Here is a 17,043-nt window from a genome sequence, read left to right on the forward strand (position 1 = left end):
TTTTTTTTTTTTTTTTTTTTTGTTAAATACATTATTAAATAACGCTTTTGAACTAAAAAAAAGAAAAAAAAATGAGTTCTATAATCTATTAGATCGTTTATCAATCCATCATAAGTTTAATTATTTAAATATTTCTCACTCGACTTATTATAAATTTGTAGAAAGTCAATAAGTAGAAATAAAAATTAATTAAACACGAGACGTGACCTCGATACTATAAAATTCAACGTCAAAATTAAAATAAATAATAATAATAATAATAATAATCTATTAGATCGCTTATCAATCCATCATAGCCAAGAATGAAAATGAGTGAGCAAGAGTAGTCCATAGCAGCCCAAACCTACCGCTAACAAATATTGTCCGCTTTGACGCATTATGTATCGTCATCAGCCAACGTGTCTGCTAGGGAGAGGTTTTCACACTCTCGTAAGAAGTGTTTTATTCCTCTCTCCAATCAATGTGGGATCTCACAATTCACACTCCAACGAGACCTAGTGTTCTTGATGGCATGCCGCCTCGTGTCTGGCTCTGATATCATTTGTAACAACTCAAGTCTATCAACTGATAGTGTCCACTTTAGTCCATTATGTATCACCGACAGCCTCACGATTTAAAAAGGCGTCTACTAAAGAGAGATTTTCACACTCTTATAAGAAATAATTCGTTATCCTCTCCAACTGATGTGAAATCTCACATTATTTTAAGTTGCTAACGTTAAATTCCAAGTCTCGTTAAATTTTACTTTTAAATCTTTAAACTTTAAAAATACCAAACCGATCTCTAAACTTCTAATTTTGAATTTTTGTGTTCAAAAGGTTCGTGAATTTCGAGTCAGAGAGTCGTCGTAACTGGTTTGGTCACCTACGCTAGTCGAGCCACTCGACATCTTCTGCAGACTGCTCCGCCTTCGCTCCCAACTCTACCACCAATGCCATCGCTTCCTAACCCATCTGCGCTACCCCCTCTTCCTGCATCGCCCATATTGCCAAACCCAACAACCGGATCGAGTATTCCATCGCTCTCTAAGCCCACACTTCCTCCACTTCCAAGCTCCCCGATGAACATCCCGGCCGGAGCAGCCTTGCCTCCGTTACCGTCATCTTCGCTTCCAACCTTGCCATCCCTTCCATCGATCCCGACTACACTTCCGTCGCTCCCGTTCTTTCCTCCACCTGCAACTTCTTCCCCTTGAGCTGGTATAGAATAGTTGTTGTTCTTTCCTATTGTTTTCATGTATTTCAATGGTGATTCGTTGTGTGTGTTGTTTCACAGCGAGAGATCAAATCATCTGACCACCATCTTTCATTTCAACTTTGCCCATTCAATAAGAATCTTATATGAACGGTCGTGATTGGGTCGTTAATCTCTATCGATAATGACTAGTCAATCTGAACAGAACAATCTTTCAAAATTATATATTCTCTCTTCATGAAAGAACTACTCAACGTTGCTATCTCTTTATTCGATCTAGACCCAAAATTTGTCCATCTCTAATAACTATTCGATACAAGTTTGAATTACAGTTTTCATATTCCCACGTCGTTCTTTGTGAGATCCCACATTGGTTGGAGAAGAGAACGAAACATTCCTTATAAGGGTGTAGAAACCTCTCCCTAGTAGACACGTTTTCAAACTGTGAGACTGACGGTGATACGTAACGGGCTAAAATGGACAATATCTGCTAGCGGTGGGCTTGGGCTATTATAAATGATATCAGAGCTAGACACCAGGCGGTGTGCCAACGATGACGCTGGGTCCCAAAGGGATGGAGTATGAGATCCCACGTTGGTTGAAGAGGAGAACGAATCATTCATTCTTTATAGGGGCATGAAAACCTCTCCCTAGCAGACGTGTTCTAAAACCGTGAGGCTCATGGCGATGCGTAACGGGCTAAAACGGACAATATCTGCTAGCGGTGGGCTTGGGCTATTACAAATGACATCAGAGCCAGACACCGGGCATTGTGCCAACCAGGACGCTGGGTCCTAAGCGGGTGGATTGTGAGATTTCACAATGGTTAGAGAAGGTAACGAAGCATTTCTTATAAGGGTGTGGAAACCTCTCCCTAGCAGATGTGTATTAAAACCGTGAGACTGACAATAATACGTAATAGACCAAGGTAGACAATATTTGCTAGCGGTGAGCTTGGACAATTACAAATAGTATCAGAGCCAAGCCAGACATCAAGAGGTGTGCTAGCGAGGACACTGGGTCCCAAGGGGTGTGGAATGTGAGATCCCATATCGGTTGGAGAGGAGAACAAAACATTCCTTATAAGGGTGTGGAAACCTCTCCCTAGTAGACGCACTATAAAACCGTGAGGCTAACGACGATACATAACAGGCTAAAACGGACAATATCTGCTAGCGATGGACTTGAACTATTAGAAATGCAAGGTAAAAAAGTGAAGTATAAAGCAGAAGTTGTAAACAAGCACAAAAGCAGCAGTCAATATATTCTCAAACTCAATCTTGCTATAAGCAAATTATTCTTCCATGTCTTTTCATCACAAGGCTTTCAAAGGCATACGTGAAAACAGAATCATAAGGAACACTATAAAGGGATAGAAAAGCATACTTTAAAAGCTACGACCAAAATTCTCGGTTTTTTACAGCCAGTCGACGAGTATCCTCTTTAACGCAGCTCGCTTCGTAATCAAGAGTCCATTTCTCGAACGTACCGTCGACAAAGTCGTAGTAGCCACCATGAATGGCAAGGCTTCCTTTCTTCACCTTTTCTTCAATCCAAGGGTATGTCAGCAAGTTCAGCAGCGAATTGTCGAGCGATTCCTGCCAATGATGAACAACAAGAACGAGCTTTTAAGGATTGTACTTTCGAGTTTCGACCACTTATGACAAGAACACGACCAAGAACACAGTGTTAGTTCGAACAGTTTTTAAGGATTTTGTAAAAAGAGAGACAACCTTTTCACAGTGTCGGCATTGCTGGTCGAAGTTGAGGTTGGAAGCAGCAGCTTTTGTTCTTATTTTTGCGGTCTTTCCATTAATAACCCAATTTGTGATAAAACAGCTGCATTCAGTTCCGAAAAGTATACTTTTCAAGAATCGTACATAGCGTTTTCAAACAAAAAGAATCGAATTCAGCTCGATCGAACCTCGGTTTTTCGTCTTGCATACTCATAAGTGCGCGAATTCCCCCACAACAGCTATGACCAATGACGAAAATGTTTTCAACCTACAATCGAACAAAATTGCATGTTCAACGCATTGCACAGTTTAATCAACGAACATTGATATCGATATCGTTTAAAAGATAACTTACTTCGAGCGTGTTAACAGAGAATTGCAAAGCAGCTTGTGTTTCTGATGGTCCTTTCTGTGATAATAACAAGACTGAAAAGTTTAGCAAATAAACAAGATACGAAATTTGTTCGACGGTAATTTATTTTAAAACTTCGACGAATCTACTTGTTCCGTTCGTTCATGAAAAGTTTCTTTGTTTCGTTCCAACAGAGTTACGAAAAAACAGCCACAACGATATGAACTGATGCAATTCAAAGTCATAGACTACGTGCCTCGAAGGGTACAACCAAATTCGCGATATTGCGAACAAGAAAGGCTTCTCCGGGTTGGAAACCTAAAACGTTCGAGGGACAAACTCTAGAATCTGCACAAGAAATCACCAAAAACTGTCTTCAAAATGTCAGTTGACACGATCTGTCTGTTAAGCTAAGAGCAATCCATTTTAAAAGTTGTCTAGAAGCCATTGATATTGGAAGATGTGTACTCACTTTGGGAGATTGAGCATCGGAAAGACGTTGAAAATGTTCAAAATTTTTCCTGACAAGTGGAAGAAAGTTATTTGCTTTCGAAGTTTTGTAACGCCAAAAGAAGAGTAGCTCGTTGCTTACATATATGTATTCCTTTTAAAGCTTAGAAATCGATGTTTGATTTCCTCGAATAAGTCTTGCCGCGTTTCGGTTTCTATCACAACGTTCATCTTGTTACTTTCAACTTCTTGAGTCAGTCCAGGGTGGCTGCAGCTGCATGAAACAGTCGAAGTTCTTTACTCGAACCACCAAAAATACTTCTTTCGTTTTTCTTAACGAAAGCTTCGACCCTTTTATCCACAACGGTGAACATCGCTAAATAACGTAAATTTGAAACTTTAAACTGACAGTCAACGGATGTAACAACCTAAGCTCACCGCTAGCAGATATTGTCCTCTTAGGGCTTTCCCTTCTGGACTGCCTTCAAGGTTTTAAAACGTGTCTACTAAGGAGAGGTTTCTATACCCTTATAAGGAATGTTTCGTTCTCCCCTCCAACCGATGTGGGATCTCACAATCGTCTGGCTCTGATACCATTTGTAACAACTCAAGCCCACCACTAGCAGATATTGTTCTCTTCGGGTTTTCCCTTTTGAGCTTCCCCACAAGAAACACATCTAAGAGGGAGAGGTTTCCACACCCTTATAAGAAACGTTTCGTTCTCCTCTCCAACCGATGTAGGATCTCACAATCCACCCCCTTGGGGGCCCAGCGTCCTCGCTACCACACCCCCCCGTGTCTAGCTCTAATACCATTTGTAACAACCCAAGCCCACCGCTAGCTTCCTCTTTGGACTTTTCCTTCTAGGCTTCCCCTCAAGGTTTTAAAACACGTCTACTAGGGAGAGGTTTCCACACCCTAACAAGAAATGTTTCGATCTCCTGTCCAACCGAGATCTCACAGCAAATTTTCAGACATCCTTTGTATTTATTACACAACAGATAAAAGGATAAATGAACACAAGAGAAGCAGCTGAAGAATAAGTAGGCGTTGAAACAAGTTTTAAACTATGATAAATGATGTCGTTCTTAAACTTGTAGTGCACTCAAAATCATGAGCAATTGAGCATTCATGTGAACTTTCCATTCCATTATCACTCAACGAACATCACTAATATACATCACAATGGATACAACACTGTCGTTCTAACACAAAACATGATTAGAACAATCCCATATGTTTGGAATGTAAGTGCACAGATTTCATAAGCTTATTAACATTCTTCCTTAAGTCAATTTCACCTAGAATTACAAGGAAAACAACACAAGGAGGTACAAACAGCTAAAGCATTCAAGAAAACAAGCAAATTAAAGGACCAGTTCCAACAAACAGGGGAACTTACTTGACAGAGGTAGCCAATTTCAAATGGGTGTGCTCCATTTTCCTCGTTCTCAGCTTAAACTCAAAGATCTGCAACAAAAAAAGAGCCAAGAAATGAAGAACGATCATCACAGAAAAGGAAGAACACAGAACAAGAAGAAGAACCAAAAAGAAAGTACATGTGAGGTCTTGAAGAAGCTCCTGTGAGGCTGCTGAGAAGAAGAGGAAAAAAGGGAGTAAGAAACTGAAGAAGAAGCAGAGAGAGCAGTTTCCATGGCAGAGATCTACCAGTTAGCTCAAAAGAGTGAAAAAACCAATGAAAGAAGAAGATGGGATCTGGAACATTCGCACAAAGAGGGAATTTCCCTTTAAAGAAGTGGGTGAGTTGGTTGGCAAAACAATGGCCATTTGTTGTTCTCCAAGAAAGACGGAGAACTCGAAGCTCCAACAAATATTAAAAACAGAGACAAAATCGAAAAAGATTGTTAAAAAAATTCAGCTCATCTGTTGACTAACGATGATAATAATCAAAGCCGCTTGATTTTATCACCGGTAATAATGGAAGCTTCAGATTGTGCTTCCTTCGGATCTTCCCTCTTTAGAACACCAAATCGCGCGAGAGACGAATATAAAATGAAGGACCCAATTTTACCCTAATGTCAATTCAAGTTTGAACTCCAGAAAAGATTAATTTTTTTTCAGATTAATTTAAACCTTAAGTGAAACAATTAATTCTTTTTTGGTTATGTATTTTTAAATTTGATTTAATTTTGTCCCATTTTGGCACAATCTATAGTAATATAATATAAAACTTGGGGTAAAAATGAGAGATCCGACCTCGATTGGGGAGAGGAATGAAAATTCTTTATAAAATTGTGAGAATGACGATGATATATAATAACATTAAAGTCAAATACCGAATGGTTTGCTAGCACAAGGCACATTGAATCCACTAAGTGGGGTGGTGTAATGGCCCAATTTTACCGGCTAGTAAATATTATCCTCTTTGGGCTTTCTGTAACGCCCCAGATCCAACCAATGTGGTTTGCTAGCACAAGGCACATTGGACCCACCAAGTGGGTGTTTACGGGCTAGTAAATATTGTCCTTTTTTGGGCTTCCTGTAACGCCCCAGATCCAATCAGTGTGAGACATCACAATCCACCCCCTTTGGGGCGAGCATCCATACTGGCACACCGCTCGTATCAACCCCCCTTCAGGGAACAGCGAGAAGGCTGGCACATCGTCCAGTATTTGGCTCTGATACTATTTGTAACGCCCCAGATCCACCGCTAGCAAATATTGTCTTTTTTGGGCTTTCTCTTTCGAGCTTCCCCTCAAGGCTTTAAAACATGTCTACTAGTGGAATGTTTCTATGCCCTTATAAAGTGTGTTTTGTTCTCCTCACACTTTCCCTCTTGAACTTCCCCTCAAAGTTTTTAGCAGATATGGTTCTTAACAGATATTGTTCTCTCTGCGCTTTCACTTTCAGGCTTCCCGTGTTTAGCCGATATTGTCATTTTTTTTTAGTTTTTACTTTCGTACATTCCCTCAAGGTTTTTAAAATGTGATTATTACGGATAAGTTTCACACTTATAAAAAAGGTTTCATTCTCTTCCCGAACAGATATGGAAGCTCACAATCCACCCGACTTTTGTTGTTCAGTCCATATCATTCAAAAAAAAAAAAAAAAACTCAAAAGATAGTTTCTATAAATATTTAAAAAAATCTAAAGGTATTATTGTTATTTTTCAAAGGAGTTTTAGAAACAAATATGGAAGTTTTAACGGTATTTTTTTTACGATTTTAACCCAAAAAAAATAATCCCAATTCCCAAGTAGTCTGAAATATTTCCCACCGGTAGAGGCACGCATTGAATTGACAACCCAACCAGATTCTGACACGTGACAGGTAAAGTAGGGCCCGACCAATCACAGATTGCCATTGACACGTCCTTGAGGGCACGAACAGCACCGTCATGTTACGGTTTGTAGGGTTCCATATCGTCATCCTCGCGTTGCCCTTTTACAATTATTAAATATTTCCATTCTCAGAAAAAATATATATTTATAAACTTAAAAAATTTATTTTAATTTTTGTATTTTAAAATTATTTTTTTAAAGAATACAACCGTAATTTTACACGTGCTCCCTAATTTTTATATCTCTTGTAAAAAAAGAAATAAAGGAGATCACCCAACATAGCATTAGTCTGAGTTTCTCTTATTCAAATTTATCAATACATTTATACGCCCCTTATTTACCCGAGCAAGCGTCATATTAATTTAAATATAATTCTATAAATATCCATAAATTTTTAAATTTGTCTAATATCTTACTCACCTACTAATTATTTTTAAATTCATAAATTTATTCGACCCAAAACAAAATTTTTAATTTTTTTTTAATATAACAATCTATTGAACACAAAACTAGTTCATAAATAAATGACCTTTAAAAATTAAAAAATAAATATATAAATAAAAACATATATATATATATATATATATACTTTAATATCCTTTTATGACATGTTAGCCCTACCTCTGAAAATGATGGATGAGAAAATTTAAAGATGAATAAGAACACAAATATTTCTTTGGATTCTTTTTTTTTTCTTTAAATAGAATTGACTTATGAAGCTGAGCATCACAAAATTTATCTTTTTTCTATTTAGTTCTTTAAAAAAAAAAATTTATATCGATAAAATTCCGTCAAAAAATATCAAATCCTTAACGTGAAGGAAAAATGAAGAAATGATATCATTTAGGGTTTGAATCGATTATCATCTTCTCCGAAGGAAAAAAAAAAAATCATTAAAATTCATCGAGTATTATCTCATTTTAACGATCAAAATTTGAACTTTGTACCGCACAAAGTTGAAAAAGTGTTTAAAGAATACTGAACAAGCTAGTACGAGACATACGCTCCCACATGATGCATACTGTGAGATCTCACATTAGGGTGTGAAAACCTCTTCATACTAGACGCGTTTTAAAATCGTGAGATTGACGATAATACGTAACGAATCAAAGGAGACAATATCTACTAACAGTGGACTTGAACTATTACACAAAAAAACACACACAAACAAGCTTGAAAATACTCGGAAAATTATCTAAGCCATACACCTCACAAAACCCTAAATCACCATTCAAAATTTTCAAAAAAAAAAAGAAAAAAAAAACAATCCAATGGCAGAGAAGGATGTGATTGGGTACGAGGGTACAAAATTGTCATAAATTATGTCAGTGATAAGCCTGTCAGTATGGCTTACTTGTACGAACAGATAATATTTATTATTATTATTATTATTTTCCCCCAAAAAAAAAAAAAGGTAATTAAAAACAAATTTAATCCATTAATTCAAAATCAAATTCTTTTTCTTTTACCTCTTTTAGGTACATCGCCCATTAACAAATTTGCTCATAAACCATTCCATTCCCTTTCATCTGTCCCAAAAAGGAAACCCTTTTTCCCCTTTTTCTCTCTCCAAAAATCCATGGCACCTGTTCATCAAGCTTCATAATTTGCAGCTCACCACCAAATCTGTAAGAAATTCACCTCTTTTTTTGCTCTCAATCTCTGTTTTCGTGTTCTTAATTGACCCGATCGTTGTTCTAACGATTAGGGTTTGTTTATTTTCATAGATCGAGCAAATTTATACGGTTCATATGTTCGTAAATTCATCGTTGTTCATGCAAATTACAGAAAATTTGGATCTGGGTCGAGTTGGGTCGAGTTGAATTATGACGAGACAAAAAATTCAGATTAAAAAAATCGATAATATAGCAGCTAGGCAAGTGACGTTTTCAAAGAGGAGAAGAGGGCTGTTCAAGAAAGCTCATGAACTTGCTACTCTCTGTGATGCTGATATTGCTCTCATTGTTTTTTCTGCTTCTGGGAAGCTCTTTGATTATTCTAGCTCAAGGTAATTTTCTCTCTCTCTCTCTCTAAAAATTTACTGTTTTTTTTTTTGTTTATTTTAATGAATTTCTTCTTGATTTTGGCTTGGATTTAGGGATTATTGAATTAAATTAATAAGGAATTTGATATAAAAATTGGGTTTTTAGGCCTTTTTTTGTTGAAATTATGTGTGTTTTTGTCTAAAAAAACATGTTTTTTTAGTTAAAGATGTGATTTTTATGGTTTGAATTATTGTGAAGAACATTTATTTATTAGTAAAATGAATTTAATTACATTTTTTTTCACTATAATTCTTTATTTTTTTGATTTTATTAAGGAAATGATGTTTAAATTCATATTGTTTTTATAATTTATATGGGAAAAAATGGTATTTTGAAATGACCTGCAGACACATGACATCATAAGTGACATGTTAATGTCTTAAATTTTGTTCCAAAAAAACATGAAAATTGTTTGCAACTTGTCCAAGAATCTCTCTCTCTCATAATGTTTGGTTTTCTCTCCCTCTAATTATGGGGTTTGTCTGTACTAATTTGTAAATATCAAAAGTTTCTATGTAAAGAAAAAAAAAATTATCTTTTGAAATTGTACCGAAAATTATTTATGTAACCAAAACTGTATCGGTTCAAGCTCACTGTTAGTAGATATTGTCTATTTTAGTCCGTTACGTATCGTTATCAGTCTCTCATTTTTAAAACCAGTCTACTAAGAAGAGGTTGTTACACCCTTATATGTAATGTTTTATTTTGCTCTCCAACTAATGTGGATCTCAAATGTCATGAATAACCTTAATTCTTACACAGTCGTTGTCATATCATTTTCCGTCTTATTTAATCGAATTCTCGAAAAAAAAATTCAAAGTTCAAAGGAAAAAATGAAAATATTTTTAGCGCGTTTACAAAGGTAACCGGTTAAGTGGACTTTGACTTTTTAAACGCTACGTTGGACCGAGTGAAGAATGAAAAACGTCCGCTAACGCCTTTTAAAAAGGATAAAATCTTTTTTAGATCAGCAGAAATCTCTCTTTAACATACGCATTTTAAAACAGTGAGGCCGAGGGCCAAAGTGAAAATATCTACCAGTAGTGGCTTTTAAGCTGTTACAAATTTGAACTCCGACCTTAGAAAAGGAGTATGTATCAATTATCATTGAGTTATATTATATAGTTTTATCATATTCTCGAAAAATGTTTTTTATTGCATGAAGCATGCACGAGTTACTTGGAAGACATAATAAGCTACCCGAGGTGAATAACTTTTGCCAGCCTCTATTTCAGGTGAGTTCGAATTCGAAACTCCGACTTTTTGATCGATGATATATATATAGTCATACCCATATGCTTAGGTTGGCACCGTAAGACGGTTGTTGCTTCGGTTAATCGTTTTTAGGGTTTATTTAGCAGATGGAAAAGAGTGTGTGCGCTAATTTGAGAGAGGAATTTGCAGCCAAAACCAAAGAACTTAGGTAACATTACTAAAATCTTTGTAAATTATAGGGAAAAAAGAGTCTGATTTTGTGTTAAAACTATGAACAAGGCATATGAAGGGAGAAGAACTTGAAGAACTTGGAATAGAAGAATTAAAGCAGCTCGAGAAATTGCTCGAGATTGGTTTGAATCGTGTTATAGAGACAAAGGTTCGTAATTCATAACAAGTTTTATTCGATAGTTAAGTTTATGATCATCAAATTATGTTATAATTCCGTGATTTCGTGTGTTGTTCTTGTAGGATGAAAAGTTTCTAAAAGAGATCGAGGCTGTCAAGGAGAAGGTCGATAATCGATTTTTGAAAATTAAGCTTATAATCACTACTTCTACGTAACACAACATTTAAAAACTTGTGCGAATTTGGCTAAGAATTCAAGTGTTTACATGATTTTCAAGAACAAAATGGATTATCGAAAAGGGTCTTGAATATTCTCGAGCACGAACGATAAAAATGCGAACCCGCTTCATATAATACATGAATATTGATTGCAGGAAGCTTTGCTGACGAAAGAGAATCAGAGACTGAGGAATCAAGTGAGAGCTTTGAATAGAGATGAGCAAGAACAGCAAGCAGTGGGTGTTGGTGGGAGCTCCTTGGGCTCAAAGTCAATCACTAGCAATAGCAGCTCCTCACCAAACCCTAGTTCTCAAGATTGTGATGATATTTCTCTCAAATTGGGGTTAGTAGTTTTCTTACATGCACTATATAAAAGGCCTTTGAATCCCGTTTTTTTCGGAGATTAAAAGACGATAGATGAAAGTTAAGGGTCGATTTGAAATGATTGTTTAAGTGTTTGAGAATGGGGTTAGCGTTAAGAAAGAGATTTTTAGCTCATGGAAATAAGACGTTTTAAATAAGCTATGAGATAGGTTTATTGGTACAACTTGGTTCGAACATTCCTTTAGAAATGGTGACTTAAAGATCTCTTTAGAATGAAGACTATCTTCAGGTTATTTTAGTATGTTTTGTCGGCATTAACATGCTTTTTAAACCAATTTCGTTTATTTTAGTATGTTTTGTCCTCATTCACATGTTTTTTAGACCGACACAGGATCATTTTAGTATGTTTCGTTCTCATTCACATATTTTTTAGACCAACGCGGGTCATTTTAGTATAGAAATAGAAAAGTTTCTAGGATGTCACTCAATATAGAATTGTTCTAGTCAAAACACGTTTAATTTTAGAGTTCTTATGAAAGTCTATTTTAACCATCACATCCTCAAGATCGCTCTCATTTGAATATGATCTCGATTCATTTGTGTACCTGTTCTTTACTCGTGTGTCAAAATGATTTGAAAGATTGTGGGATATTCGAGAAATAACTATACCAAATAACAGTTCAAAATGTTCTAGAAAGGTAGCTAAACAACTTTCAAAAGTAGTATAACCATTCAAACAAAGTTATAACTGAGTTTCTTGCAGAGAAAAAGGATCTCTGTGTACAAAGAGATGACAATTAATATATGTTTGCCTCTATATGCAGTCTTTGAAGGCTCAAAGTATGCGATTCTCTGCAGCAGCTTGGCAATGCAAGCTCAGCCTTCTCTAATGGAGCTTTTACTAATCACTGGACTGCCAAAGCCACTCCTATTTGCATACAGACAATAAGGATGTGAAAAGGCCAATTCATTCAATATCATATCATGTTTTCAAAGCAGAAATGAGTTACATACATGAATATTGTTTCTGCATACCAATTGATTAAGAGTTGATGAAACTTTCAAAGGGAGTTTTATAAGGAAAATGACACTTCTCAGACAAAGTAAACGAACCTGCGTGCCTGCTGATCTTGAAGCACATACATCACAAATATACTATAAAGGCCCTAGTCTACCGCTAGCCGATATTGTCATCTTTGGGTTTTTCCCTTTTTGAGTTTTTTCTCAAGGTTTTAAAACATGTCCTATTAGGGAGAGGTTTCCGTACCCTTATAAATAATACTTTGTTCCCATCTCTAACCGATATGGGATCTCACAATTCACCCCCCTTCGGGGCTCAACCTCCTCGCTGGCACATCGCCTAGTGTCTAGTTCTGATACCAACTGTAAAGACCCAAGTCTACCGCCAGTAGATATTGTCTTTTTTGGGCTTTCCCTTTCGAGCTTCCCCTCAAAGCTCTTAAAACGAGTCTATAAGGGAGAGGTTTCCACACTCTTATAAAAAAATGTTTCGTTCCCCTCTCCAACCATTGTGAGATCTCACATATGTGATCCTGTTGGATTGGACCGTTCATCAAGATGTCACAGGGACTGTGGTTCTAAATCACTGAAGTCACAGCATCAATTTAGAGAGAAAAACACCATTTTTTTGGTCTCAATAAACAGATTCTTTTCATAATACAGCGAGACAATTGTCAAGACAGTCAGAATACATGATAACTGCAGAGACAAATTGTCAAGTTAGACACAATTTACATGATTAGATCTCTATGAGGGGGCAATCATAGTAGAATTAAAAATGAAGCAACACAAATGCTCATACAGTCCCGGAGGCGAAACGAGAATCAGGTGGGTGCAGTTATATTCTGATGCATGGGGATGTCTTTAAATTGTCTCACACAGAGTCTGAAATGAGCAACTGTTCAAGTTCTTGCTTTTGTCTTTCTAACTCCTGCAACAAATTCATGGCTTCCTTAAGAGAAAATGATGTAAACAAATGGTTTACTAATATGTCTTAATGTATTTCATTACAAAAATGGCAAGACAATGTTAGTATCCCTCCATACTCCCCACTGAGCTATGGAACTATCCGATAAAATAACGGTTACCTGAAGATCTTTAACGACCCTGTCCTTTGAAGTCTCCTTCTCTTCACGAGCACGTTTGAGAAACCCAATGCACAGAATTCCCTTGAGATTCGTAGGAAAAACTAGAATCAGTTGATTCATGACAGAATATTTCAAAGAGATGCATTATTCCACTTAGTGTCATCCATGCAAACAAGCATGTAATCACATATTGTATGCATACTTGCTTAGGTATAGGTATGGGGCCTTTTGGGGAAACCAAAAGCAAAGCCACGAGATCTATGCTCAAAGTGGATAATATCATACCATTGTAAAGATTCGTGGGTCCTAGCTATACTGAAGTCAAAGACATACTAAGAATGAAGAAAGGCACAATTATGGAGAGTATCTTGGATATTGAGATTTTGGGACAAGACAATGAGAAGAGAACCAAAAAATGAAATAAAAAAGATGAACCTCTAAAGAAATACAGAATACACTGATGCAAGCAATGTCAACTTTCAAGTGTCTGATTTCTTTTGACTTTGTTGCATAATGCGCACTCTCTGTTTCTTGATGTAACTAATGTTCTTCTCCAACCAAGTATTATCTATAAAAACATTATCGCACAAATACGAATAAAGTTTCCTTTTTTGGCTATGCACTTTTTATTTTGCTAACTTGCTAGTGGGCAAGTGCATGAACGGTAACATAAGTTTTTTTTGTTGAAACTAAGTGAAACACGAGTGTAAAAGTTGTGTTATCTTGCTGTTAGCTCAACCAGACACAATATGGAACATACCAAAGAAAGGAAAATATGTAAATCTCCATTTAACCATTAAAAATATTGCTTTTCCTTCGGAGTTACCAGAACTACACAGATCACGCAACAAGCAAAGAGCAGAAACATATAAAACATCTTTTCCAAGCCTTAGGATTAAATTAGGAAACAAGGTGTTGTTCACAAGGCTCACCGATACAACATAGACTGCACCGCAGGCAAGGAGGAGATAACTTGCAGCCTCTTGAAGAAGAATAAACTCTCTCTGCTCTACAGAATACGCCGGGAAAGCTCTTGTCATCACTGCAACACTGCAAAAAAAAAAAAAAATAATAATAAATAAATAAATAAAACAATTACAACTTAAACAATGATACAACAAATCCATGCATTTAATGGATCTCATGTGGAATTTAATTGATCAAGGTAACAGTCCAAGCCCACCGCTAGCACATATTGTCCTCTTTGGGTTTTCTCTCTTCGGCTCCCCCTCAAAGTTTTAAAACACATCTGCTAGGGAGAGATTTCTCCACTCTTATAAAGAATGCTTTGTTCCCCTCTCCAATCAATGTGGGATCTCACAGTCCATCCCCCTTCGGGACCCAACGTCCTCGCTGGCACTCGTTCCCTTCTCTAATCGACGTGGGACCCCCCCAATCCACCCATCTTCAGGGCCTAGCACCCTTGCTGGCACACCTCCTCGTGTCCACCCCCTTCAAGACTTAGCCTCCTCGCTGGCACATCGTCTGGTGTTTGGCTTTGATACTATTTCTAGCCGCTCAAAGATGACAATATCTGCTAGCGGTGGGCTTGGGCAGTTCTATATTTATACCACTGACAAAGTCTCCTATTGGAGTAAATTTCAGAAGTCTCAGTCTAACATCCTAAGAAATGGTCATCCCTCCATTGAACTAACAAAATGGCAACTAACCAACAACTGATGTTGCATGTATAGGTATATTTTTAATCGTATGCTTACAATTCAGTAACAAAATAGACCGAGTGCATGCAAGATTCTCAAATAGAAACATATGCGCATAGGAACAAGTCAGGAAAATAAAAAGGAAAAAGTTTCAAATGCTAATCAAAATAAAACCTTACAAGATTTGCAACATGCCCCGGCCAGCCCAATATTCCAATACCTGAAATGCACAAACCCAAGTGAATTAAATGATGCAGCAGGCAAGTCCTAATTAGACATCATATGCATCTTTGAGCTTCAAAGAATATAGCGAACTTTAGTACTTCATGGCAGACTGCAGTTCCAGTGACATCCCAAAAAAATTTAGGAAGGGAATGAACTGCTATGAACGAATATACAATTCCACTTGATAATTCCATCAATAGGAGTTTCTAGGCCAAAAAGTAATGTTTGATACTTGCTAGCAGTATGACATCCCAGAGAATGGAAGGGAGTGAAACATTTACCATGAATATATGTATCAAATAAAATAAAGAAATTTTGCCTTAGGGGTGAGCAACATAGACTGAAAAATTAAGCCGACCATCGAAACCGTTCGAACCAACTTCGATCAGTTAGCTTAAGTGTATGAGTGAGCCTGGGTCAGTTTTGCAAGGTCGGTAAGTAGGCGAGCCCAATAATGCTCAAACTGACCAACCAACTGATATTCTCTCCTCTCCCTATCAGTCAAGCTGCTTCTCTGTGCACTGTGTCTCGGTATGCTTTGCGAAGTTTCAAGAAAGTGTAATTGTGACACACCGCACCCCCCTTGATTTTCTCCCTCTCCCTCCCTCGCCACTCGTCTCACTCTCTCTCTGCCATATCTCTCGCCTCCCTCATTCGTCGTCCCATTCTTGCCTCCTCAATCATTTTACTCGTCTCCCTCATTGCTTTGTACTTCGCTATCCATCTCCTATATCTGACAGCATCCCGTCTGCCCAAACAGTCCCAAATAACACACACACACACACACACACACACACATCAACTGGTCGGTTGGTTGATCCAATCAAACATGAAAAACCCGTCGTTTTCCAATATATGGAAACCAACGTGGTCAGTTTCAGTCGAAAACCAACCCCGACCAACTGCTGCACACACACCTTCAGGATAAATTTGTGTAAAAGAAACGCTTATTTGTGTTGATAGGAACAAATGAATGTAGAAAATGAAAAGGCCATCATAAGTTTCCCTTTTCTTCAATACAAAAAGTCCTCTCCTAGACACTAAATGGACCACCAGACTAATAAAAACTTGAGACACCATTAAAATACCACCATAGCAGCAAACAAACACCAGTTTTGACATGGAGCCAGAGAACTGTATGGAGGGAGGGGGCAGATTTCAAGCTTCAATGATCAACTGTTGCCTAGCAAACTATAAAGAAACCATATATCCCTTCATTTCTGATCATTTTAAGAGTAAAATCACTTCAGAAATTAAGAATTTAGGGTTCGAAAGCAAAACCTTCCAGTTCTTGAGAATAAACTCCCATTCCGTCTCAGCAAGAACCACGAAGAACGCGATCACAACGGCATAACACCGAAATATACCATCGAATATCTGCCAAAAAGTTACACAAACACATGATCCCGCTTTCAATTGAAAAAATTACTTAACGAAGAAGCAACAGAGTGAGTACATCGGATTTGTTCTTAAATGACCGAATCGCAGCGATAACGTTGGAAACAATGCAGAGAATGGCAGTGAGAGCTGTTACAACACTGAAAAACCTGCAAGTTACAAGCAAAGGATCCACCCTCCTACCAGGTCTGCTGGTCTGAGAAGACGATGCCGCCGTCGCCGCTGCCGTCGTCCCCGCCGCCGCTCCCTCACCGCCTCTCTCCATTTTCTGAGTTCCCCTGAATTTCCCTCTTACGGTTCAGCTTACTGATTGGGCAAGATGATTGAATCGACAAACTTTTCCCAAGAATTCACAGCGTTAACGGAACCTGCTCCGCCACGTGTCAAAAGAATAATTATCAGATTAACTCTAAAATTAATTTTAACACGATAATAATTCAATTAATTAAGACCTAAATAATAAATAT

At 37.3% G+C, this 17,043-nt stretch overlaps 4 protein-coding genes across 10 annotated transcripts; 1 reads left to right on the forward strand and 3 right to left on the reverse strand.

The window, feature by feature from the left end:
* Nucleotides 1-864: 864 nt before the first annotated feature.
* LOC111430530 (oleosin-B3) lies at nt 865-1,266 on the reverse strand. The gene has a single exon (XM_023066793.1). The coding sequence runs from the start codon at nt 1,234-1,236 to the stop codon at nt 865-867; it is 372 nt and encodes a 123-aa protein (XP_022922561.1). The 5' UTR covers nt 1,237-1,266.
* Nucleotides 1,267-2,426: 1,160 nt separating this feature from the next.
* On the reverse strand, nt 2,427-5,759 carry LOC111430492 (beta carbonic anhydrase 5, chloroplastic). 5 transcript variants are annotated; one of them, XM_023066747.1, is made up of 10 exons: nt 5,629-5,759; nt 5,292-5,321; nt 5,135-5,202; nt 3,875-4,006; nt 3,755-3,803; nt 3,539-3,652; nt 3,286-3,339; nt 3,119-3,198; nt 2,928-3,033; nt 2,427-2,792 (listed from the first exon to the last, which is right to left on the reverse strand). In XM_023066747.1, the coding sequence occupies exons 3-10, from the start codon at nt 5,170-5,172 to the stop codon at nt 2,589-2,591; spliced, it is 777 nt and encodes a 258-aa protein (XP_022922515.1). In that variant the 5' UTR covers nt 5,173-5,202; nt 5,292-5,321; nt 5,629-5,759; the 3' UTR covers nt 2,427-2,588. The 5 variants fall into 5 exon arrangements, with proteins under 5 accessions (XP_022922515.1, XP_022922513.1, XP_022922516.1 ...); XM_023066745.1 differs by having other exon boundaries at nt 5,292-5,324; XM_023066748.1 differs by lacking the exon at nt 5,629-5,759 and adding an exon at nt 5,401-5,622.
* Nucleotides 5,760-8,521: 2,762 nt separating this feature from the next.
* On the forward strand, nt 8,522-12,284 carry LOC111430497 (MADS-box protein SVP-like). Of its 3 annotated transcripts, none has more exons than XM_023066759.1 (8): nt 8,522-8,661; nt 8,761-9,041; nt 10,244-10,313; nt 10,437-10,501; nt 10,573-10,672; nt 10,765-10,806; nt 11,016-11,203; nt 12,009-12,284. In XM_023066759.1, the coding sequence occupies exons 2-8, from the start codon at nt 8,860-8,862 to the stop codon at nt 12,013-12,015; spliced, it is 654 nt and encodes a 217-aa protein (XP_022922527.1). In that variant the 5' UTR covers nt 8,522-8,661; nt 8,761-8,859; the 3' UTR covers nt 12,016-12,284. The 3 variants fall into 3 exon arrangements, with proteins under 3 accessions (XP_022922527.1, XP_022922526.1, XP_022922528.1); XM_023066758.1 differs by having other exon boundaries at nt 8,822-9,041; XM_023066760.1 differs by having other exon boundaries at nt 8,822-9,041; nt 10,440-10,501.
* A 524-nt stretch (nt 12,285-12,808) lies between these two features.
* LOC111430498 lies at nt 12,809-16,904 on the reverse strand. The gene is made up of 6 exons (XM_023066761.1): nt 16,635-16,904; nt 16,460-16,555; nt 15,133-15,173; nt 14,225-14,342; nt 13,293-13,373; nt 12,809-13,135 (listed from the first exon to the last, which is right to left on the reverse strand). The coding sequence occupies exons 1-6, from the start codon at nt 16,839-16,841 to the stop codon at nt 13,079-13,081; spliced, it is 600 nt and encodes a 199-aa protein (XP_022922529.1). The 5' UTR covers nt 16,842-16,904; the 3' UTR covers nt 12,809-13,078.
* Between the last annotated feature and the right edge of the window lie 139 nt (nt 16,905-17,043).

This window comes from Cucurbita moschata, unplaced genomic scaffold, assembly GCF_002738365.1.
Source record: "Cucurbita moschata cultivar Rifu unplaced genomic scaffold, Cmos_1.0 Cmo_Scf00034, whole genome shotgun sequence".
NCBI classification, from domain to species: Eukaryota; Viridiplantae; Streptophyta; class Magnoliopsida; order Cucurbitales; family Cucurbitaceae; genus Cucurbita; species Cucurbita moschata.

Excerpts from the sequence above, each read along its gene's own strand:
- LOC111430498 (XM_023066761.1), bottom strand. The coding sequence starts at position 16,841 with ATGGAGAGAGGCGGTGAGGGAGCGGCGGCGGGGACGACGGCAGCGGCG. Across the intron at positions 15,174-16,459 it reads TTATTCTCAAGAACTGGAAG|GTATTGGAATATTGGGCTGG; the intron begins GTTTTGCTTTCG and ends TGTGCATTTCAG. Across the intron at positions 14,343-15,132 it reads CGGGGCATGTTGCAAATCTT|TGTTGCAGTGATGACAAGAG; the intron begins GTAAGGTTTTAT and ends TTTTTTTTGCAG.
- LOC111430492 (XM_023066744.1), bottom strand. The coding sequence starts at position 5,387 with ATGGAAACTGCTCTCTCTGCTTCTTCTTCAGTTTCTTACTCCCTTTTT. Across the intron at positions 3,804-3,874 it reads TTTAAAAGGAATACATATAT|GAAAAATTTTGAACATTTTC; the intron begins GTAAGCAACGAG and ends TCCACTTGTCAG. Across the intron at positions 3,034-3,118 it reads ATGCAAGACGAAAAACCGAG|CTGTTTTATCACAAATTGGG; the intron begins GTTCGATCGAGC and ends AACTGAATGCAG.
- LOC111430497 (XM_023066759.1), top strand. The coding sequence starts at position 8,860 with ATGACGAGACAAAAAATTCAGATTAAAAAAATCGATAATATAGCAGCT. Across the intron at positions 10,314-10,436 it reads TTTGCCAGCCTCTATTTCAG|CAGATGGAAAAGAGTGTGTG; the intron begins GTGAGTTCGAAT and ends GGGTTTATTTAG. Across the intron at positions 10,502-10,572 it reads GCCAAAACCAAAGAACTTAG|GCATATGAAGGGAGAAGAAC; the intron begins GTAACATTACTA and ends ACTATGAACAAG.
- LOC111430530 (XM_023066793.1), bottom strand. The coding sequence starts at position 1,236 with ATGAAAACAATAGGAAAGAACAACAACTATTCTATACCAGCTCAAGGG.